Source organism: Phalacrocorax aristotelis, chromosome 6, assembly GCF_949628215.1.
Source record: "Phalacrocorax aristotelis chromosome 6, bGulAri2.1, whole genome shotgun sequence".
Classification (NCBI taxonomy): domain Eukaryota; kingdom Metazoa; phylum Chordata; class Aves; order Suliformes; family Phalacrocoracidae; genus Phalacrocorax; species Phalacrocorax aristotelis.
The window spans coordinates 18,743,433-18,768,201 of record NC_134281.1 but is presented as its reverse complement, the minus strand read 5'-3'; the positions used below and the strand labels follow the sequence as shown (position 1 = coordinate 18,768,201).

The window sequence follows — 24,769 nt, the reverse complement described above, 5'->3', positions numbered from 1 at the left end:
ATTTACCTTCTTCTCTAAGGGTGAGATTCCTTGTTGTTTGCTCTTAATTTTTAACGTAACTGGGATGTCAAACTGGAAGAAAAGAACTCAGCAGAAAGGCTTCGTTAGTCTGAAAGTGTTTCTGATAGAAATGTAGAAAAAGCCAGGAAATATGAGAGGGAGTTCACTGTGTGTCTGTCATGCGTGTGTGTGTTGCTGAAATATTTCAACTTTTTTTTCTTCAATCTGCAGGAATATTTTAAATTGTGTCCTGAAAACTTCAGAGATGAGGATGTCTATGTCTGTGAATCACGTTATTCTGCAAAGACAAAATCTTTTAAAAAGATTAAACTGTGGACTATGCCTGTAAGCTCTGTAAGATTTGTCCCACGAGATGTACCCCTGCCTGTGGTCCGTGTTGCTTCTGTGTTTGCTAATACAGACAAAGTAGATGAGGAGAAACATGCTGAAACATTGGAGGACAGTAAGGTGGAAGAAAGTATCCTTCATCTTGAAAAGGTATGCAAGATAACAAGTGGAACATCGATAATATTTGACAGATAAAGAATGACAAAATGTGAGCCTTCAAGACTTTCGTCTCACAGCATCCAGACACAATATAATATAAATAAATATAATGTTTATGTTATAAAGTGTTATACATTTGTAAATAAAAACAAAATATAAATAGACTAAAACTATATATTTGCTGGATTCTACAAATGCTTTTGATCATATGAAGGGTTTGTGTTTTGGGTTGTTTGTTGGTTTTTTCCCTCTTTTTCTCTCGTGCGCTTTTTCTAATTATCTAAAATAAATTTAGACATAAAAAATAAACTTAAAGTCATAAAATAAATCCACATTACATTTTGTTCTCTAACGGAACCTTAGAACAGAATACCCAGCACACTCCTTGTCAGCTTTAATTGGACATTTAGTATATATTATTGTATTTATTTACATCATGACAAAAGAAGGAATTATTTCTACTGAGAGAATGCAAACTTGTGGGATATTTTCCTTCCACACCTTGGGGAGATAGTCTGTTTCCATTGGCTTTCTGAAGTCCTAGACTAAAAGGTCAAATGAGGCACAATGTAAGTTTTGACTAAAAAGTAAGAAATTAAAAAGGGCAAATGGTGTGAATTTGCAGGCAATACATGGAGTGTTCATATTATTGTATACGAGAGTTGAATAATTGAATTTCTAAGTAGGTTAATTTAGCCATAACCTTAATTCTTGCCTCTTAAGCATGTTATTGTGCTTTAAAACAAACCATCAAAATAAGCTAACAAACCTTGGCTTGGCGACTTAACTTAGAAGCAGTAGAACAAAAAGGGACATGTAAATTACTTTTCTGGCCAATTTACACCTTTGTGAAATAGGAAAGCTTGTGACATTCATGGAGGGTATCTTTGGCTTTGCTATTCCATTTACAAATTTCAAGGCACCTCACTCTCGCATGTACAGCTCTGTTTAGTGTTTACCTATTATTGGCAACATAGAGTGAAGTCTTTTACTTGTACCTGGCATCTTTTTAATTATGTCTTTGGTTTTCCTTCTTCCACAAGTTTCTAAATGCATATTCTTCTGCAGGACAAAGAAGATGTTCCGGTAGAAATGTCCAATGGAGAACCTGGTTGCCATTACTTTGAACAGCTCTGCTACAATGATATGTGGCTTAAGGTTGGGGACTGTGTCTTCATAAAATCACATGGGTTAGTGCGACCTCGGGTGGGAAGGTAGGTGCAATGTCTTAATCTGCAGTTTGTGTCCATAAAAATAACTTGGACAAAAGATGGGCTTGTTGCAAAAAGTATAAAAGAGGATGGGAGAACAATCTTCTGAAGTAAGGTAAATGTTACAAGCTCTTAATAGATTGAGGTAGAAGTTTAGTCACCTAATAAAAAAGTAGTACAGTTGGAATAGGCTGTTCATTTGTACTTGTGTTTTTGCTGACAGTCTTCCTGAACAACCTAGTGTGTCCAGCTGTCTCATTTAGGAGGGATGGTATTTCATTTATGTTAGTGGTTTGGTTTTCTTTCCAGAATTGAAAAGATGTGGGTCCGAGATGGAGCTGCATATTTCTTTGGTCCAATCTTTATACATCCTGAAGAAACTGAACATGAACCAACTAAAATGTTCTACAAGAAGGAAGTGTTTTTGAGTAACTTGGAGGAGACCTGTCCAATGACTTGCATTTTGGGTAATTATTAACAACTTTAAATCCAATGGACATTTTCTTTCTTTTTCCAATACAATCTAAAACTATTCATAGGTATGCGTAGGCTTGATTACAAGTATGTTTTTTGAGTGGGGGAAGAGAGATTACAGAGTCCATTTCTAATATGCATTCCTGTCTTTGGGACCTGTCGTGAGAATTTTCACAACAGGGAAGCTTTCTTACAATAAGGGAATTACATGTATGATATCAAAGTGTCTGCAGACAGAGAACATAAAACTCCATTATTCTTGCTTATTAATGTAATTATTCCAGTATGTTTAACGTGGAAAGTCAGTCCAGAAGTGAGCTGAGATTTGGTTTGTTGCATAAGGTGATGACTATATACTGTGTTTTGTGTTTATGATGCTGTGCTGCATATAGTTAACAGACTAGTGATCGCAGGGTTTTGTTATTTTGCAGGTATTTATTTTTGTTATTTTGCAGGTTTTCTTGTTCTTTAAAAAAACCCGAAGCTGCATTAAGTTTGTGTAGGTTTCTCTCGAGTGGTATTATTTAACAGGGGTATGATTGGTGTATTTTTATAGTTGCGCCAAATACTGGGAATCTTCCAGAGTTCGAAGACTGGCAAAAACTTGAGTTTCTACACTTTTTGTAAAATGTCTGCAAACGTGGCTGCCTTTTTACCTAGCTCTTTCATTTCTGCAGGAAAGTGTGCAGTTCTGTCATTCAAAGACTTCCTGTCCTGCAGACCAACAGAAATCTCTGAAAACGATGTTTTTCTTTGTGAGAGCCGCTACAATGAAAGCGACAAACAGATGAAGAAATTTAAAGGGCTGAAGAGGTTTTCACTCTCTGCAAAAGTGGTAGATGATGAAATATACTATTTTAGGTAAAAATGCGATGGGAATGTTGGGGTTGCCTGAGCACTCTTTTGTATTTTGGTGGACTGAACCTGGCTGGCAGCTAAGTCCCCGACTAGCTAGTCTGTCACTCCTCCACAGTGGGATGGGGGAGAGAATCAGAAGGGCAAAAGGAAGAAAAACTCCTGGGTCAAGATAAAGATAGTTTAATAAGTGAAGCAAAGCTGCACATGCAAACAAAGCAAAATAAGGAATTAATTCACTACTTTTCATTAGCAGGCAGATGTTTAGCCATTTCCTGGAAAGGAGGGCCTCAGCACACGTAATGGTTACTTGGAAAGACAAGTGCCATGACTCTGAACATCCTCTCTTCTTCCTCTTTTCCCCCAGCTTTTATTACTGAGCACAATATCATATGGTATGGAATATCCCTTTGGTCAGTTTGGGTTAGCTGTCCTGGTTGTCTCCCCTCCAGCTTCTTGCCCACCCTGGCCTACTTGCTGGGGGGCAGAGTGGGTGGGGGGGGGAAAAGCCTTGATGATGTGCCAGCACTGTTCGGCAATAACTACAGCATGGAGTTATCAATACTCCTGTGGTCACAAATCTGAAACACAGCACTGTACAGGCTACTATGCAGAAAACTAACTCCATCCCAGCCAAACCCAGTATGTATATACAAAGTCATAGTTGTAGGAGAAGATGAATTTTAACTAATCACATTTTTGGAAAGAAGTCCAGGTAGCATCAGTCTTTTCATGGTCTTAATGCCAGTAGATGTTTTCCTTTTCTTCTCCTGACTTTAGTAAAAGTCATTACATTATCAGATTGGTAAACTCTCTTACATGTCATTAAAATACTTAAGTCTTCATTATGGGTAACAAATAGCTTTCCACTTGGCAAACATCGGTATTGATAAAAATATTAAGTTCCAACTTAAGTACAAGTGTAAAATCTAAGGAAGATGTGGTGTTAACTGCCTTCTATTGCAGAAATGAAGTATTTGCTGCATTGAAATCCCCTTCTAACTTATGAAAAATAAAAAAATAAAATTTAAAAACTCCATCAAACAAGCGACTGAAATGAAACACTGTCCATAGACACCAAATGATTTCTGCTCAGCGTTCTTAAAGAAAGCACAGGCACATCCTGTGTCACCGTTGTTTCCATGTTGTTCAGTGATAAAAGAAGAAAAGTTGGTTTTCTCTTCAAAAATAGATGCTATTTCCTGTGAAGTGTGAGTGTATTTGTCATCTGCTTTTTGTTTTCCTCCTCTACCTTTTAGAAAACCCATAGTTCCTCAGAAGGAACCATCTCCACTACTGGAAAAGAAGATTCAGCAGCTAGAAGCAAAATTTGCTGAGTTGGAAGGTGGTGATGAAGACATGGAAGAGATGGGAGAAGAGGAAGGTGACATGACTGAAACACCTTCTATGCCTCAGCTTCAGACCCCACTAGCTAGTGAATTGGATATAATGCCTTATACTCCACCACAGGTAAGGATCTTTCTTGAGAAATCTTTAAACTTATATTCTGCATTCTTTCCCTAACCCAAATAAACAAAGAAACGGTAACATTGTATCATATACACAGAAGAGGTTTATACTTCAGTTTATGAATCTATGGAATAAATTACATGGAACAGTTCTGGCATATCCAGTATGATATCCAGGTGATAATATTTAAATCCATTAAAATATTTTTAAAGGAAATCAGTTGAGGAAAATCTACGGTACATTTTTGTATGATATGTTAAGGGTATTTCTGATTAGTAGGTTTTCTATGACACTTTTCCAGAAATACCAGATCCTTATATTGACTATAAAGTTGGGGTGTAAGGGTTTATTTGTAATTCTCAATTTACCGAACACCCATTTTTAACCTTTTCCTTAAATTTTAAAAAAGCTAGCATTTGGGGTCTTACGGCTTTGCTACATTTTTAGAAAATGCTGGGGATTGTCCTCAAAAGGGGGAAAATAAAAATCACTTCCTCACTATTAAGGTACCATTCTTACTTGGAAGTAAGAATTTGTTAAAAAAGTTAGGAGACCCGGATGTCCTAGAAGCTTTAGTATTAATTTGCTGATAAATGGATAGGAAGTATAAGAGGAATTGTGTGTGGTGTGGCATAGGTCATTGCTGCTGCCCAAATGGGGTGCTTTTGATCCCCTTCCCTCTCTTGCAGTGTTTCTTACAGAAGCCCTGGTAGTTACGTAACTGAGTATTGAAGCAGGGTGAGGAACTGCTTTAACTGGAAATTAGCCTAACCAAAAAATGTTTGTTTGCAACTGGATGAAATCCCTTATCTTTCTCATCGCATTGCTGCATTCAAGCTAATGTCAGCATTAAAGAGGCAATGGGAACGACCTGCTGGGAACAGGAGGGGGTTTCAGACATTTTTGTAACCATCAATCTAGGTTTCTGCTGCATTACATTGATTTTGAAGTGACAACCTCATTGGTAGTTGAGTGAGGGATACAACCCCTGGATAGAAATAACTATCTTTGGATGTCATGATAGAGTTGATGAAATTGAAAGCTTTAGCTTGGTTTGGTTGTGACTTTTGCCATGTGGGCAGACCACCAAATGCATTTTCCTCTTCAAGGTTGTCTCACTGCTGTTGTTTTAATGTGATGAATATCATAAGTAGCATGAGAACTCTTGCAGGGTATTACAAATAGAAAGCATGCTACCAGCATTAACCAACTAATGTAACGCTTTAGGAAGGGGAAGGTAACTTCTTATAAATCAAAATATTACCATTGTTAAGCATGGCAGCTGCTGAAAGCAGTTTAAATAGGGGTCATTGAACATTGAAAATGTCCTCAAACTAAACTAACTTCTGCAGCATTCGCTGTCTTTTGATCTCCTGTGTTTTCTGTCTTTCTACATAGCTGCATAGATAGCTTAGATTATCTTGAGGTTTTAAATGCTAATGTGTAGTATCTATTTTAAAAGCCAGGTTGAGAGTCTTGCAGAATTTTCAGGGTAACTGGTGAGAAGTCAGGCTCAAGGGATATATCCAACATGTGTGTATATACCGTTAGACAGATGTGAACTCTGAAGTCTAGAACTTGAAGTAAAAAACAAAAACAACACCCAAAAAAACCCGCTACCACCAAAATCTCCAAACCCAAAAACGAAACAAACCAAACCCCAAAATAAAACAAAAAAACCCAAATAAATTGGGAAAACTGAAAAGGATCAACAGCAATGCATGCTAAGAAAGTGAATGATGATACACAAGTGCCCTCGCAGGTGCCTCACACTGCTGATTTGGAAAGAAGAGGCATGTTGTGTCTGAGTTGCCATTCAGAACACAATTTCACTCTGGTGGAGAGATAACTAACATATAGCACAGAAATAAACTTTCTTTTCAGACGGTGTGTTCTATTATGTCCCTAGTGAAAAGTGTCTTTTAAAACAGAGCTCCTAGGTAAAAGGCATGTGTTTGCTTCATGTTCTGCTAAACGTATGGAATTTTATTTAACAACTATTAAACCTCAGAACTTTTAAACTTTTTTTCTTCTGATAACAAAGAAGCTCTTACTAAACCAAGGGATTAAAGGAGTCAAGACACATGAATATGTGTTGTTGTGGGTCTTGACAAATAGGTGGATGATGCTCTCCTGCTGCAGTTTGCTGTGAATCAAGTCGAACCTAAAAAAGAAAAAGAAGTGCAACTTCATATTTTGCTTTAGCAGTATGGCTGAAAAAGGCATAAAAGGGGGTCCTGGTTTGTTTCTTCTCTTAACACATATAAAACTGAATATGCAGTTATCTGATTCAAATGGGAAAGATTCTGTTCATTTGAAAATGGTTGTATTGGAGATGTAAAAAAATGGAGAATAGAAGAACTGAATTCAGAATTCTTACAGTTTCTCAAAGTCATTTGCCCTTCTAAACTGATGCGTAGGCTTTTACATTAGATTATTGTTATTGAAACTGTTGCAAGCACTATAAAGGCAAAACCAGCTGTTCAACTTGCAGCTATCTAAGGCAGATGTGCAAGAGGCCAAATATATCATAATATTTTCCTGTTTCTGAGTTGAGAACTCTCCATCTGCCATAGTGGACCTGCCCAAGAAGCCAGGATGAGTTGTACATGTCCTGTGTGTCATCCCAGACCTTGTGTGGAGTTTTCTTCACTTCCTGCATCTTAGAGACAAACCTAGAAGACTTCCTCCCAAAAAGACAAGTGTGGTCTTTAGGTTCATAATGAAAACATTAAGGGTGGATTGCCATTTGACAATACAGTGAAGTATGCCACAGTTTATCCAGTGCATGGCTTAAATTGATGAGCAAGACTTTTTAAGCATCTTGGTATCTCTGGAGCTTTGCTTTTAGCTGAGAGAAGAGTGTTGACCTATGGGACTCAAGTAGAAGGAGTTAGTAATGTGGCCAGAATTTCAGGATAGGAATAACAGTTGCATATATTTTTCTTTCCTTTTTTTCCCTGCCAGGTATTTGGAAACAATTACACTTTTCAAGATGTGAGAAATCTGTAATGTTCAGGATATGTGAAGGGCCTTTGGAGGGTTTTGGTATGATGATACATTAGTGGGCCTTATTGATCAGAGTATAGGTGAATTATGGTCTCCTGTTACAAATATATGTGGAAGAAGCCTTCAAAAAGGGGGTTCCAGCTGTTGTATCTCAGTGGTTGTCAGAATAGGTTAATTTTTTGATGGCTGGAAACATCAAGGAACTCTTAACAGGAGCATCCATGGTGGGAAAAGCAAAGGAGCAGAATTTTTGTTACCCATCAACATACAGAATATGACGTGAACCTGTTGTGCAGGAAAAGAGTGATCAGCAAAACTGGGCTTTGGGTTTTTCAGGGAGAAATGGCTACTTATGTAATGGGAGGTGAACACTAGAGAGAAAGGAAAGCTTGGCAGGCAAAATAGGGAGCGTTTAGGGATGACAGAAGTGGAAAATGGAGCCAGGGAGGTTAGGGGTTGCAAAGGCCCAGGAGGAAATGGGGAAGCATTTCACGAAAATGTGCAATGGCAAATAAAAAGTTTTACTCAACTTATCTTGGCAATACTTCTGAACAGCATAGTGAATGAAATCTGTGATGTAATTACTTTTATTCTCTTCTGGCCTTCCAAATAGTCACTTATTTGCTATTTTTGCTACTCAGCCTTTCTTAGTCCTCTCATTCAGTTTGGAATGATTTTAGCTAATAGTAAGCATTCTGTGTTGTCTTACTGAGAATTTTGTTGAAGCCTCAGTTATAAAGGTGGTAATATGTCTGGAAGGGTTGGGTTGAAAAAAATGTTTTGTGCCTGTGTACTTCTCATAAGTGTGCGTGTATGCTCTTGCCATCCATCAGTAGATACAGTCTCTCTTCACGGGTTGTAAGGTTGGATGGCTCTTGTGCAAATACGTTCAAGAGAAATGCAGGAATATTGTAAAATACTATTTCTTACAGCTTTGAATTTTGTATGTCGAGAAGCTTCTCTTTTGTACACTTGTGGTCACTTGTACACTTTTCTCACAGTCCACTCCGAAGTCTGTTAAGGGCAGCACCAAGAAGGAGGGATCAAAAAGGAAGATCAACATGAGTGGGTACATCTTATTTAGCAGCGAGATGAGAGCTGTGATTAAAGCTCAGCACCCAGACTACTCCTTTGGAGAGCTCAGCAGGCTTGTAGGAACTGAATGGAGAAACTTGGAAGCAACAAAGAAAGCAGAATATGAAGGTAAATAAAGACTAAGATGTTAAACACTTTCCTGCTTTTTTTCTTTCCCAACACGTTCATCACTGTTATTCAGATGACGGGTTTAATGAAAGAAGATATTTTTGTTTGTGTTCTGGACATACCTTAAAGAGAAGTTCATATTGAGAGATGACTGAAGAGGAGCAAAGAGCATGTTTGTTATGTAGTACACAGCTGATAATTTAAATTGTCTTTGCCACAAATAACCAAATAAACAAAGACCAAGAAGATGGGGACAAATTAGAAGTAAAGGGGCATGAAGTCCCTGGGCTGAAAGTCAGTTGGAAAAAATGGTTTGTGAAAGTTGCCTTAAAGGAGGGCTGGGGGGAATTTCTGACAAGAAGCTCTTCAGAGCTGTAGCAGCAGGTAAGAAGGCTTATAGTGGAACGGGAAAAAGTTCTTTGATTAACAGTATTTAAAGTCCTAAAAAGCTTTGGTAGAATAAAATCAAGGATACAGAATCTGTTATGATACTGTAAACATGTCCTATTGTTCAGTCTCAGTATTAATCATCTGTTGTAACTGATTTTGTTGAGATATTTCATATCCTGAAGTAAGCCTACGAGTATTTCATAGGCATGTGATTTAGACCTTTCTCTCTTTCTCTCTTTCTTTCCTACTGATATTGGCCATTGTATTTCAACTTTTATTTGATTAAAATAAAATACAGTTGATCCTTAACTGCAGGCCCTTGCCCAAGCCAAACACATTGGCTTAACATCCATAGTTACTACTCTAGTTGATAACGTGGCTACACTTCCAATATAAAACCCATTTTTTTAAGCAACTGTTGCAATTTTATTGGTGGAAAATGCTATTTTGGATAAGAAAGTTTCAACACCCTGGAAAATTATTGCCCAATTAAGTTATAATTTTGCTTTTTTAAAAATGAGATTTGGTAGGTTTTCTGCATACTCATAACTTAAAGGCAGATTTTATCTTCAAGCTAGAAGTTTGCATGCTATCACTTTCCACCCTCAGCTGCCTCAGTCCTTTCCAAATTTGCAGTAGTACCTCCTTGCAGTTTTGTAGAGCAATACAGCACCACTCAGCTAAGTGCAAGTTTTCTTTGCAAATGCTGTTAAGGGAAATAGTAATGCTCTTCTTGTTAAAGTACTAGGGCCTTACTTTTTTCCTGTTTTAGTTTTCCTTTACACCCTTCTAGGTGCACATGTGTCTTTTTATTGACAGGTTCCTCCTTACAGCCTCTAATTCTTAAGCAGTAGAATGGCTAGCATGTCATCGCTTCCTAGCTTAGAGCAGCTTGATGTCCTGCACTTCTGCAGGAAGACATAGCTGTAACGTACTGGTAGCAACAGTCTCTGATCACTGTGTTAATGATTGCCTAAGTGCTTCCATTTCAATCTTCTTTCTCACTTAAAATTTTCCAAAGCTTTTGTGTTTTGGGCTGCAGTTTCTCTGGCTTGGTGTCTGCCCAGAACTAGACTTACTTTTATTTGTTTTTGAGGGGTTGGGATGGGGTTACAAAGCATCCAAACTGTGTTTGCTTACCATATGTGAAAGGAGACAAACTCCTCTCCTTCCACTGTGACGAGTCAAAATTCACATGCTCTGTAGTGTGGATGTGCACCAAAGAGCAGGGAACAGGCATGGTTTGACACCTCAGCGAAAAAGTGCCTTTCCGCGTTCTGGTAAAAAGTAGTTTGCATTTCAGATCCATTTTGACCCACTGAAAATTTCATTTGGTATATGTGCAGGGTAATAGTTGTGGTTTTTTAGCAAAAGTTGAGCAACGAACAGGCTGTGTTGGAAATGCCTGCATGGCTAACTGCACTGCGAAAACTCCACAAAATAAACTAAACTAGACTAAACTAAACTAAAATAATGCATGGGATTGAGGTAAAGGCCTGTTTTAAGGAAGAGCTCTGTTCAAAGCAGAAGGTCTATGTCCTGTCTCTTGAGATGTGTTTGGAAGTGTTGTTTGATCTCAAGTCCTGGCCTGAATGATTGTTTAGCGTTGAGTATTAAGGTGAATGCTCAAGGCTGAACTTCTCAGGCACCTGCTACAGTTCCATTTGGCAGCATTGTTTCATCTGTTAGTTCCATGGCAGTCACGGCGCGGATAGAGACTAAGTAAAACTCAAGTACTGTCCTATGTCAGGTTCTTCAAAGTAATTTCTCATTCATCAGTGTGTCTTGAGAACTTTTACTTTTGTCTGACCTTTTTTTTTTTTTTTAGCTGGCCAAAAGTAGGTGAGAGTCAGAACAGCTGCTTCATCTTTTCCCCAGATACTTGCTCTGCTCTGAAGAGGATTATCTCATTTTTGTACTTCAGGATCTACCTTTAAATGTCTTGTGTATTTTGTGCTCATTCACATATGAGTTGTCTGTAGTAAATTTAGGAGATTCTGTGCGTCGTCATTGCTACCTGAAATGACAGAAGTGAAGAGAAGGAAGGAAATGCCTTTGGAAACGAAGCTGGTCTTTCAGTGTATGGAATTAGTGCTAGAAGCTGCACAAACAGGTTCTACAGGAGTCAATTTTGTGATAGACAGTTGAAGTTATATACCATAGAAAACAATTAACATTGGCAGGATGCATAACTTAATCTCCTTGATGAACTACCTTGATGAACTAGCCTTTGTTTGCAGAGGACCTTGATTGCTGTTTTAGTGGCAGTTTTCATCTTCCACCAACTGCAAGAGAACTTCTAGCCCTGCATTCACTGTTATTAAAATTTGCTGGAGATGTATGCTGCATTCATTTATTCTTCATTGTTCCTCATTGCATCAGTCAGATACAATCTTCAGAGTAAACAGACTAGCAGCTTGCCCCAGAAGCACCTTGAGTGGGCATTCAGTATATCTCCTTCTTTGTTTGCTTGGTTTTTGGTTTTTTTTATTTCTTCTTCCAGTGACCCTTTGCCCTTCCCTTAATACAAAATTGTCCTCTGGTCAGATTCCCCTGCAGTAGATCTTCTGTTCTTGCAGTCACAGTGAGAAACTTGATTGAGATAATGACCAGATTCACCATACAAAGGACACACATGACCTCCAGTGAGCAGCACAATGTGAGTTAGACATCTTCAGGGGGAAAAAAAAAAAAGGAAATAATAGCTCAAAGGGGACCAAATGGGGAAAATGACAGAAAGAGGCAGAGAAAAATATTTTTGGTTCATCAAACTGCTGCTTGTTATGTTCCAAACACTAAGGACCTATCTACACTAGGGAAACTTTGCAAATGCTTCCCAACTTTGCCATCACTTTTCAGCTGCATCAGTAGTGAAATATATGGGGAGCCCAAGAATGGGCGACCGGCTGGCATTGCTATTTGCATCTTACTTTAGGACATGTATGGTAGCAGCAGCTGCGGGCTTAAAATTCCCACAGCTGGTAGCGGATCTGCGTGAGAGCTGCTGGCCTTTGCTGCAACTGGTTTAGCTGAGCCAGTGGTGTCAAAAGAGGGAATGTTTTGCTATGTTTTCCTAGTGCGGACCAAGCCTAGTGCTGGACTGCTGCTTCATGTTGGTAACACTGGTGTTATTATCAAATTTGTTCTTTGACTTTTTAAATTTTTATTTTATTATTTATTTTTTTAGAAAGAGATAAAACTTTGTTGAATATTTTTTATTAAAGGTTCTCTAAAAGTCTCAGGTGCAGCCACATGAAATCAAATCATATGCTGTATAAAAAGATTCATCTGTTCTACTTTATATTTGACTAAACTATGCCAGTGTTTGACTAGTCCTTTTTAATGAACAGATAATATTTTGAAATTCTGGGTTACAAAACAGAACTGAAAATCTAAAATACTTTTACAGAGCGGGCAGCTAAAGTTGCTGAGCAGCAGGAGAGAGAGCGAGCAGCACAGCAGCAGAATTCCTCCCCCCGGGCAGGCACTCCTGTCGGGGCTCTTATGGGGGTGGTGCCGCCACCAACACCAATGGGAATGCTCAATCAGCAGTTGACACCCGTTGCAGGTAAAATGTAGGAGCTATGACCATTTTTTCCTCATCCACTATATCAACCCCCTTCATAACTCTGAACACTCTCTTGGGTCACTTTGTTCTTACGGAAGAAAAAGTTCAACCTCTTCAGTCTTTCCTCATAATGAGCATACATAACCGCAGCAGTAGCCTGGTAGTCCCACGTTACTTGCTCCAGTAGTGAGTAGCCTGTTGAAAATGCAGGGAAAAGGGTCGTCCTTGTGCAGTAGTCCTGTTCTGTTTCTGTGCAGTCGTGTTTATTCACTCTGCTTTGCGGAGTCCCTGTTTAGCCCTGCTACGGCAGGAGGGGAGTAAGCTAAATACTCATCTAGTGCATGCAGGGTCAGTGGAAGTAGTAAAGTAGGAGGCAAACTACGTCTTTTTCTAATTGTCAGGAAGGTGAGAGGCAAACAGAATCCAAACCAGTTTTAAATCCAAGCAAAAGCTTTACAGAATTGCTGGTTAGACACTGGTAAGCAGAGCAGACTAGGATGTTGAGCCATTGCAGGAAGAAATACAAAATGCCAGCATTGCCAGTTTTATCAGGTGAATTTCAGAACAGACTGAGCTTGGAGAACTCTTTCCCAAGGTCCCTGTTGCTTGGTGTTGTGCTTGTTACCAGTTGTAATATGACTTGAGTTCATAAGGAGTATGTGCAGAGTTAGTATTTTCAGGATCAGATCTGAAGACAATGTAGTCCACTGGAGGTTCTTGTATGGGATTCAGCCATACATTGATGAGAAAATAAATTAGGTATGACCTGATAGGTTGTTTTCCTTCCCCCATATTGAATTAAAATAGCTGCATTACTTCAGTCGAGGTCAAAATAGTGCCAAATAGGTAAAAATGAGTATTTGGAGGATTTTTGGTTTGGGATGTGTTGGGTTTTTGTTTCTTTCTTTTGTTTTGTTGGTTTTTTTTTTAGTTTTGGTGTTTTGTTTTTTTTAACTTAAGGCATTCCATTTATTCTTTTGACATTTTCTTTCCTGTATCACAGCCTGTGGCCATATTTAGAGCTGACAGCCTGAAGCGGTTTTCATCATGGTCTCTAAATGCCTTTTCAGTAAACAGGCTGCATGGATGTTTAAACTGAAGGCATGTTCCTTATTTGGTTCATGGTCTCCAGATTACAAAGCATTCGTTTACGCTGAGTTGCATTTTTCTTTTTTTTTTCCCCTCACTTGTTCTTGGTAATTTTCCTCTGAAGTGTTTGCAGTTGGTGTGTGTTTGTGTGTGTGTATACATGTATCTGTGCATATATTAAGAAAAAACAAGAGGGAGTTCTCCAGTGCTGATCTTTGTGAGTAACCTACTTCAGTCTAGACCACGTAGAAGCATCATCCTCTTGTCGTTGTGTTTTCTTGGTTTGGTTCTTGGGTTTTTGGCACTGAGTCATTCTTCCAGTTTTTTGGAGGTAGTTGTTGATGGGCAGTAATACTTATTACTAACACTTTCTTAAAACTTTTCAAAAAAACATGCTAACTACACATGCTAACTTACTTCTGTGGCAGCCTGCTTAAAAGCAAACCTGTATTTAAGACCATCATCTTATTCCAGCGGTTAGACATTCAAGTCTCTTCACTTTGTCATTGTGAAATACTTTCTTAAAGTGGATGATCAAGTGGACCTTTTTAACTCCTTCTATTTTTTTGGCCAATGTGAAAAACAGTCTCTTTCATCTTTTAGTTTCTGCAAGTCTTACTTTTAGAAGTATCTTATTCTGTTGAGACCTCTTTCACATTCTCCTCCATCACTTGATTGCTTTTATCTAGTTCAGAGAACTTCTTCATGGCCCACAGGTCCAAGAAATCTGGATACGTTCTCAGATGCGTTTCTCTTAGTGTGCAGCGCTCTAGTTTCCTGTAAATTCAGGCATTACGAAAGTTTATTTAGTCTTGCGTTTTTATAGTAAAAAATGGGAGAACAAGGAATTTGAATGGCATCACAAATCACAGCTGTGGGAGCTGGAAATAGTTTGCCCATGTTTACTAGCTTAAAATCAAAGTGGTAACTCGTACATGGAGGATGAAAGTGGCTGCTATTATAACCTTGTGATGAGCTATAAGAACTGATTTCTCATGGAGATTTGATGACAACTTTATTCAGCCAGCCAGTTTTTGATTATTTTATTTGGAAATGTAGAAATGAGCTTTCGTGATTGATAAAGATGGGCTTGTTTCATTGGAGGTTTTTGTTTTATTTTGTTTTGTTTGTTTTAAAGCTTTGAGGTGTATATAAATGTATGTGATTGCAGCTTGGAGTGTACTGGAAGTACCAGGCAGTAGCTACAGTGAAAGCCTAGGGATTTCTAGATTTCATCCTAGGGGTGCTTTTGTTGTTTTTCTTCTTCTGCTTTTTCCATAACAAATATAGATTTCACTATGTTAATAAAGAGGCACAGATGAGCTTCCAGATACTTGAAATAGGTACCTAAGATCTATTTAATAAGTGTCAATATAGGTGTCCTGTGGAGGGAGATCAGTTCTTTATTGTCTCTTTGTTTGCTCCATGTAAAGCTTTTGGAATTTCAGGTTTCTGACCTTTGTAACTCTTCCTGAGGAAGTGAGAAATTTAGGTTGTATTTTGGAGCTTCTGGGTCTGTTTCAATACTGAGTTCATGACAGCTTTTTTTTCACTCAGAGCTGGTGTGAGTTTTTGGCCAGTCTTATTCCAGAAACCCCTGTCTGAAAGTTTCTTTTATGAGTTACTGGGAGTGTGGCAAAGACTCAGAAGGTGATTTCTTGGAACAGAGTATAGAAACCCCAGCGATTTTTTCCATTTCCGAACTTATCTCTCTAGACCTGCTTCTCTCCTCTGTCATCTTTTCATTGTCTTTCCAATACCTTTCCTTGGTTACCTGACAACGCATCCATTTAATTTAAAAAGCCTAGAAAACAGATGAGGTACAAGCAAGTTGTCAGCAAGTTATGTTGCAGGACCTAATAAACACAGTGCAGTTCTGTTGTCTATGTTCACCTCACGGATAGCATGAAACTGAGCTGAAACTAAAATAAGCTCGAAATTTTCTTCCCTCACATGCAGAAAATTAAAATGATAAGCAGCAGCACGATACCATCCTTGTCATATCATTGATTTTCCTGTAGAGACACCTTGAAAACAGTCAGTGAAATTCTGTGAGGGCCTGCAGGTACTCCTTCTAAGACCTTTTACTTCAGTCTAGTGCTGTGAGTGTAAGCCACTGCAGCCCAGCACATCCAGTGCTGTCACGTTAAAAATTTTAGTTACTTCCATAGTTTATACTGGAGATGTTTTAATAAAGGTCACCCCAGTTACTGCCGTTGGTTTTAACTATGCAAATGTTGTAGGGCTTTTGTGTGTTAATTTTGCATATGCACTGCAGAAAAGTATATAGGTTTTTATTTTTGTTCCAGTTGAGTTTGTTCTCCGAGGTAGCCCACAAAGCAGGGCTGTGTGTGTAGGTAGTGTTGTGTTTGTAATCTGTATGCAGATGGCAGAGCTTTAAGCTGTATTAAAATTGCTTGCCTTAGTAACATTTAATTATGGCTGAATTTATTTCTTGTGTTAACGTATGTGAATATTCAGCATTTTAGCCCTATGAGAAACATACAAATACACTAGATACTAATTCATCAGAAGTATAGTGTTTCATGTTTATAATTTTTTTATTTTTCATTTGTATCATTTTTGCAAGATACTAATTGTAGTATCATCTTGCTGTACTAAAGGTGCTTTTTTTTTTTTCCTGTGGGTAGTGCATGTCTTACTGTGTAGATCATATTGCATGTTATTGATGCATGTTTGAAATTTGTTGTGTCCTTCAAGGCATGATAAGTGGCTATCCACCGGTGCTGCCACCTTTGCAGGGCCCAGTTGATGGCATTGTTAGCATGGGCAGCATGCAGCCACTTCACCCAGGGGTGCCCCCGCCCCACCAACTTCCGCCAGGTATGCCAGGCATCCCAGGCATCCCACCACCCGGTAAGAATGTCATCCTCATTCGCTCCTTATTTCATTTTCATGTACTTACCGTTTAACCAGTTGTCACAGAAATTACTTGCAGCTTGTTTTAGTCATAGCTTTTGTTTCTGAACATTGCAGATTTGTTTAGCTGCAGCACCCACAATGCACTGCTGAATATATGAGGTAGATGCAAAATGTTGACACAACAGCATGTCCAGTAAACCAGCAGGGGAGGGTTACTGGGGAAATGTGACGCTGATCTGGCACAATTTTTGCTCCAGCCAAAAACCTTGACAATTCTGCTTGAGTTAATCAGAGGTCTGAAAAGCTGAAGTCTGCCTATTCGTATCCTCACATCATTTCAACAGCATCCTTCCACTCCTTTTCTTATTTAAAGCGGGCTTATAAATGAAATTTATTGCTCTTGTCCCTCACCAAACTCTTTTTCAGTATGTTAATGTTTATCGGTAGTCAGACTGCACTTCAATGAACCTGGTCACGTAAGACCCCTTGGCCACTGGGGCACCAACACATCTATTTACAGAACAGTGTTGAGATTAAACCTTATAGATAGAACAGTAACTGGAAACATTTGGGGATAAGGTGAACTCAGTATACTATTGCAGCCAAATTTTGAATTGATTTTTGAGACCATATCTAACTACACATTCGCTGTGTTTTGGCCACGCTTTTGATGAACAGTGAGGCTGAATGAAACAAACTTTTTTCCCAGTGTTAAAGCCATTAACGTGTCCCTATTATGGGGAGGAATGTTCATCTGCCTTCTAATCCTGTCTTCTGCTGATTCTTTCAGTTTTTACCTCTGATAACTCATGTGCCTATTTAAAAGATGTGTTTCCCATATGTTCAGCAGTTAAAAAAGGTGTGGACAAAAGTGGTCTCATTTGCCTCCCCCTACCCCACTTGCAACTGTGTTTATCAGAAATTCTGTTAAGACTTTTATCTGTATGTAAACTGTTTTGTGGTTTTTTTTGTTTGTTTGCTTGCTTGCTTTTTTAAAAAAATCCATTTGTATTAGGTGTGCAGCTTCGCTGGTGTGTAAGATTGACCATAATGTCATGTAGGGGGAGTAGGAACACAGCTGTGTCTGAGCCTGCCTCCGATTCACCAAGGCAGTGACATTTAGCACACATCAGCAACATACAAATGTTTGGGAGATGAATCCAGGACGATGCATTTCTTTGAAGAGTTCTTCCCGCTGGAGAAGTGGGCTGTGTGTATGGTGTTTAAAACTGAGAGGATATGGATTAGGGAAAAAATAATACCTGGGAATGGAGGACCACACCTGAAGTGGTACTAAATTGGGCTGGGTGGGCTAAGGGTGAAGCCATGCTCTGTGCTGGAAAGGTGAGGGTGCCCTCCTCCAGACCTCCTTGCTTTGTACCAAAAAAAAATAAAATAAATCCATGCCATATTTCAGAACTTATATTATCAATGTTTGTCCCAACTCCTGACTTGCTGTTAGTACAGATGCATTTAAAATGGGGGCTCTCATCAAATGGAAAATGCACTTGAAATATGCTCTAGTGTGCAAGATGGAGTGGCACATGATCACCGATACAGAAATCTGCAGGCAGATGAAGCCCTCAGGAAGAGCATAGTTAGTTTGCAGCTTTTGCAATGAATGAATGTGAGAGGTGGCATAAACAGAAAGGAAAGCAGCAGCAGGCATAACTTCCCCCCCAAAAAAAAATCTTTATGTAAGATAAATGAGAATTATGCAGTTCCTATAAATTTGTAAATTTTTGTATGTAAGACTGACATGGGTGTTATCTGCTGCACCCTGTGCAATAGGGAAAAGCCTCTATGTTTGAGAAAAACTAGTAGGTTTTATTTTTTTTGTAATTTGTTTCAAATGTTCGTTGGTCTTATATATAAGACTATTCAAGCTTAACCTGCATGTTGCATATTATATTAGTGAGATCTAACAGCGTTTGTGCAGTGGTTTGGATTTCCTCCTGCTGTGAATATATTTCATAAAACTGAACACAAGGAAATGTTAAATGTTGCTAAAGCAAATCAGCGTTTCCTTTCTTAAGGGATTCCAAGAAGATCCTGTCAAGCCAAAGGTGTATATTATAAATGAAAAGATTTAGTCAGGCAGTCACTAAGTAACGTGAAAAAAATCTGAAAACCAAAAATTATTCACTTTGCATTTCTTTAATTGAATTAATCCAACAAGCCACATATTAATGTTCAGTCGTTGTCATGTTGGCTTTTTTTTTCTTCATTCAGGAATTTCTAAAGTGGTTTTTTTTATTGGGGGAGAGGGGAATATTGGAATGTCTTACATCTGCTTAAAATAACTGTGGGCAACGATGTCAAAGTATAAGTGTTTGCTATAGAAGATCAAAGAGGTATTTGTCACTGCTCTGAAATAGGACTAATTATTTCATATTTTGAAATATAGGTGTAATAGGCCAAAACGTGTCCCCCATGGTAGGCACTCCAGCACCTGGAGCAAGTCCTTTTGGACAGCAGGTGAGTCATTTTTGCATGATTTTTGAGGCTCTAAAGCTCTGAATTAGCATTTGAACAACATCTCAGTTAAGATAGGTAGGGATCCTGAGAGCCTTTCCCAAGGAGAATATAAACCAAATGTACATTGATGTATTTAGAACCAGTTAACATGTTACACTCAGACTGTATGTCTGTATTTGTTGGTTGAATTGTTATTCAGCTAATTAGGTTTTGTCCAGTGGGATAACTTGTCAGTGTAAGCAAGATAGTGCTTTGTTTTGTTTTCTTTCTACTAAACTAAGACAAGTCATTTCAATGCATTGTTAAACTGCTGATGATTTAGGTTTTGCATGCTTTGGTGATGCAGAGAGGATGCTGTCCACTTTCTCAGCCATTGATGAGTGGGTAAAAACTATTTTGTTTGCTCCCATATTTCACAAACTGACAAAGCAGATATTCATCAGCAGCTCAGAGTTTGTGAGTTTGGATAACAGTGATGATCAGATGTTCCTTTTCAGTTTTCAGTGGTTATTACAGATGAAATGTTCAGCACATTTCCAATTTTATTGACTGAATTTTTGCATCAAAGCAAAATGTGATTTTGGCTAGAGGGTGTAAAGAAAACCAGAATTTGAATGAGAACATAGTGAAGTGTATATGTCATGATGTTGAATTCTTCCAGACCACAGGATATCTGTGCTGAGAGTTGTCAGTACTGCTACTTAATCACAATTGTGGGAATTCTTCTTTGTGACTGTGATTTATTTGTGTGCCTGCCATTTTTGCCTGACAGTGACTACCATTTATTCTGTGGAAGTATCCCAGTTGTCCAAGGATCAGGGTCAGTTTGGATTAGATGTTTTAGAGATAAACCCTGCACTTCACAGACCACATGGTTTAGATCAAATTAGAGAAAACATGAAATAAAAAGGAAGCAAAAGGAGTAATTGAGGGTAACAGGAGAGAGGAGAAATGGTGATAGTAATCAGAATATGTTTACATAGATTAGAAATATGAGCAGTGTTGTCTGTTAAATATGAATATGTTTTGTTTGCATTTCTTCCCTCTGTGCATCTTGGTGGCCCCAACATATAGCCCTGGCTGAAGTGGGTGGCTTCCAGGGAAATTCCCTTCTGCCTTTGCTCATAACCTGTTTTGAAGCTCCACTGTATGGGGATGACCTGATGCACAGATGTGGAGCGGCTTCCCTGCAGTTCCAGTTCCCCCACATGTGAGCTCTCCATCGTTGTGTCATTTCAGATAGGAATCCTTGGCCCGCCGGGACAGCAGGCACCTCCTCCGTATCCCGGCCAGAGCCCAGCAAGTCAGCCAGTTATGCAGCAGCCCACAACTCCCATGTTCGTCTCCCCTCCACCAAAGACACAGAGGCTTCTTCATTCTGAAGCCTATCTGAAATATATTGAGGGGCTTAGTGCTGAATCAAATAGTATTAGCAAGTGGGACCAGACCCTTGCAGGTAAGGCTTTTGATGCTGAGTGGGGTGTTTCCAGACAGAAAGCACTTCTTTGTAACCATTAGCATTTTCTATAAAAGCAGAAAATATTTAAATCTGCTGTTTACTTAATAAAATGCACACATGCAAGTAACTGTTAAAAACAAATCAACAGACTGGGAATATATATGTTGTCACCAGGCTAACTCAATCAATGTTGTACAAATCTTAAATACTAGGGCTTAAATACTAGGGGTAAAAGTTATACTGTAGAATTATGTTTGCCTTTTTCTAGAAAAAATGTTGTGAATATCAAAGCCAGTAGATAATTGGACTATTTCTTGGCCTTCCAGCACGAAGACGAGATGTCCACTTATCAAAAGAACAAGAGAGCCGACTCCCTTCACACTGGTTGAAAAGTAAAGGGGCTCATACCACAATGGCTGATGCGTTATGGCGTCTGCGAGACTTGATGCTACGAGACACCCTTAATATCCGTCAGGCGTACAACATAGAAAATGTTTAGTTGCATAACTGCTTCTTTCTTTGATACTGGTGTACAAGGAGTTTTGTGGAACAATAGCTGTTTTAGTTACTGGGTGGGGAGAGATAACCAACAATAATTTGTATTGCATTTTACTGTACATTGCAAGACCATTTTTATATAAGGACACTTTTAATAAGCATATTTCACTTTTTGTTATATTAAGTTGACTTTATCAAATACACAGATTTTTGCATATGTTTGTTTGGAAGGCGATTTCATAATTGGTTAAGTGTAGTCAAGGATTCATCTTTCTTATATTTTATTGCTGAGAATCTGATGCCATTGTTTTTATATAAAAGAAGAAAAAAGAAAAAGTATTTACGTAATGATACAGTGGAATGTGAAATTAGTCATAGTTTACATCTTAGAAGAATGTGTGTACATGTGCTTGTGTGTGCTAGCCACTTCCAGCAGAAATCTTGCTTGGATGTGAACAGGGAGGATCTCTTTAAAGAAGCTAAAGGGAAGGTGTGCATTGATGCTAGGGAAAAATGACATTTCAAGTCAATACTGAGGCAGCTGACTGGGCCACAGCCATTATGGAAGTGCTAGTGTGGACGGGACAAGGGTTTCTTGACTGCTCACATTATCCAATCCTGCCCAGTTATTTAATTGTGTAGCCAAAGCCATTGTGATCTGAAACAGTAATAGAATACATATGCTGGTGTGCCCTTAGAAGGTGAAATATTCCATCTACTAAGACCTGCTTTGGGGGTTCTGTGATATCCCTAACACTGTGCAGTGGGAAGGGGAAGCTTCCTCCCTAAGCAATTCGGTCTGCATGTGGGAAAGGTGTTTAGAACTTCAAACCGGTTCAGGTCTTGGAAGGTAAGTTAGAGCAGAAGGGAAGTTTGAGTTGTTTTGTTAGCGAAGTAACGTGATGTTTTTAAATTCACACATATTCTGTTAATGATTGTAAGACATTTTTGTATGCTTTCTTGAAGTGTATTGATTCACCTTAATGAAAGTTTTGCAATGCAAAATTTGAGAGAAATTTGACAAATTAACTTTGAAGTAAAATACTGCTGTACGGTGTGTGTGAGTTTAGCATACCTAGCACCCTGGAGAAATAGAGTACTTTCACTGTAGCCTTCAGAGGGTTTGGGGGGGGTGGTGGTGTTTGTTTTTTTTAGCTAAGTAAGGTAGGTATAGACTCTTCTTGCCAAATTTCAGGGTTGTGACTGCCTTCTGCGAAAGACTTACCTGTCCTTGTAACTAACCAACACTTTGGACTGTAGTTATTTGTTTAAAGGTAAATGCTTTCATGTATTGAATTTTAGAAAAAGAATTAATACTTTTAGTTTGCATTAAGTAACTGGGAAAGCTATATTAATTTGAAAAAATTGTTGGCAGGAATGCGGTCACTGCAACTCAGTCCAAAAGAGTTGACGTACTGATACACTTCCATCTTACTGCTAGAGATGTTCATCATGTGGAAATGTTTTAAAGTCTACTAGTACATAGAACATTTTTATTCTAATAGAACAATTTTATTTGAGCACATTTGGCAGAAGGTTAAATATTTTTCTCCAAATACTGGATATCTTAGGTTCTGTTTTGCTGAAGAAATTAATACTGATGAGGAAAGTGACACATACAAGTATGAACTGTTATTTAATTTTACTGGCTAATTCCTCTCCCTCACCTATTGCAATCCTCCAGTCATTGAACAGAAACCCATGTAATTACAAACAGGCACTTAAGGACAGTTTAGGTCAGATGTGCAATGGATCTGAAGAAAATGAAGCTGATCAGCATATAGGGAAATTAGTTTTGAACTCTGCAAGTAGCACACCTGTGGTACAGAAATTCTTTACTGGCCTTTGTAAATGACGAAGTTTATTTAATAAAGTAGAAACTGAATAGTCTTAGACCGTCCCCATATATACAGTATCATCTTAAATTGTGTTTGAATTACCATAGGCTTTGCATGTTTTAGCCACAAAAATGGGATGTTGAAGCGAATCAGACAGCAAATCGTAGTTTTGGGGTATTTGGAACTATCATGGATTGTACTAATACACCACCAGATTCTCCTGCTTCTCAGCATTAACAAAAATTACACCAAAGAACCTGGGATGAATTTTAGTTAAGTTATTGTTTTATTTATTTTCTTTTGAGGACTGGATGGGACTCCCTTTGGAGCCTGTATAACTCAAATGTTTAATTTATCTGAAGGTCAGTGATGAGCAGCCTTGCAGCACTGGCTCTCTCCTGCCTAGGCAGCTGAAGCCTTACTTTCACTGCTCTTTCCGGCCCAGGAGCCAGAGATTGGAAGTGCAAACAAAACCTGGGTCCTTCCGCAAGGCAGTGCAGAGCACTACCGCTAAGCCACTGGGCTGGCCCTAATCAATTATTTTAAGCTTTGTTTATTTATTTCAAAATCATGTCTCTCTATATTGGAGGCATTTCAGTCAATTGCAGTAAAATTTAGGATATAATGGCTACAGTCTAGAATTCAAAACCAGCAAAAGAAGCTGTTTTCTGACTCTGGTTAAAAAAAAAAAAGACATGTCTGTCTGTCTTTCTCTTTCTCTCTCTTTGTGGGTGTTTGAACCCCTCATTTGTTTTCCACTGCCATTCATTGTACTGGCGTAAACAAAACTTTCATATTAAAATAAAAGTATGTATGAGAAATGGTTGGCTTCTGTGAGAGTGGAAAACAGATTAATCTAGGACCAGTATTTTCATAAACCACTTAGAGATGACTAATCATTATTTTTTCCTCTTACTCAGTCCTTCCCTTCCATGAGAAAATTTACTGTTTGTGTAAAAATTCAAAATGTTGATGTTGGTGACTTTTTTTTCTTTTTCAGCATATGTTTTCGGACCTGGTTAATCCATGCTTGGCTTTTCATTAGATCTTGTACTCCTGAAGGTTAAGCTGCTAACCAGGTTTATAACATGTATGTACCATCACTTTGTTTACCTGAGTCTTTTTAATTTGAATAAAAATAGTTTGCAAAGTGTTTTGGATTAACCAGGTTTGAGTGTCCCATCAAGACTTCTGTTAGGATTTTATTTCAAGTAATTCTGGCTGCTGCTCATCCAGATTTTATCAAGTCCTTGATACATGCACACTTGTGTGTGGGTAAAGAATCCTTTTTATATTGTCCTGTGTATTGCAAGATATGCCTTGTAGGTGCTAAGAACAGTGATGTTGAAAAATATGGTTTAAAATTAAGCCATAAGGAGCATCAGCAGTGAACCTTGAAAAATACATGACGCATTGAGAACAAGCTGAGTGGAGAAGATAAGATTCAGTCAGTCCCAGCTGCCCCCCACATGAATTGCTTTGAAAGTAAACAGCAAGCCTTAATTTCATGCTGGAAGCTAACCTGATTCAGGACTCTCTTTTATGTAGCTGTATAATAAAGGGAATTAGAACATTAATGTGGAAAAAAGCATCTTTTACATAATAAAATTTAAAAACCAGAATAGAAATTTTCTTTAGTACCACAAATGGCAAGAAAAAATACATGGTAGCAACCTCTCGAGTCTCAAGGTGCCTGTGACATACTATTTACAAAGTGATATTTGAACAACTAGAACCAGATAGCATTATATGTAATTAACATGCACTCATGCCTTAGACCCAGGGGCTAAACACTGCCTGTCATGCAGGCTGCTAGCTTTACAGAACTTCTGCCTTT

General features: G+C 38.4%; 1 protein-coding gene across 12 annotated transcripts in view; it reads left to right on the top strand.

Annotated features, from left to right (window-relative positions):
- The window catches only part of PBRM1 (polybromo 1), a 64,732-nt gene extending 40,636 nt beyond the window's left edge, over positions 1-24,096 (top strand). For 7 of the 12 annotated variants that reach the window (XM_075096334.1, XM_075096331.1, XM_075096335.1 and 4 more), the window contains 11 exons: positions 232-498; positions 1,576-1,721; positions 2,028-2,185; positions 2,870-3,053; positions 4,307-4,517; positions 8,528-8,729; positions 12,529-12,687; positions 16,498-16,653; positions 19,067-19,137; positions 20,377-20,593; positions 20,923-24,096. In XM_075096334.1, coding sequence (XP_074952435.1) covers positions 232-498; positions 1,576-1,721; positions 2,028-2,185; positions 2,870-3,053; positions 4,307-4,517; positions 8,528-8,729; positions 12,529-12,687; positions 16,498-16,653; positions 19,067-19,137; positions 20,377-20,593; positions 20,923-21,095 — 1,944 coding nt within the window. In that variant the 3' untranslated portion in view covers positions 21,096-24,096. The remainder of the gene's footprint in view (positions 1-231; positions 499-1,575; positions 1,722-2,027; positions 2,186-2,869; positions 3,054-4,306; positions 4,518-8,527; positions 8,730-12,528; positions 12,688-16,497; positions 16,654-19,066; positions 19,138-20,376; positions 20,594-20,922) is intronic. The other 5 variants (XM_075096343.1, XM_075096341.1, XM_075096342.1 and 2 more) reach the window with 2 other exon arrangements.
- The last annotated feature ends 673 nt before the right edge of the window (positions 24,097-24,769 follow it).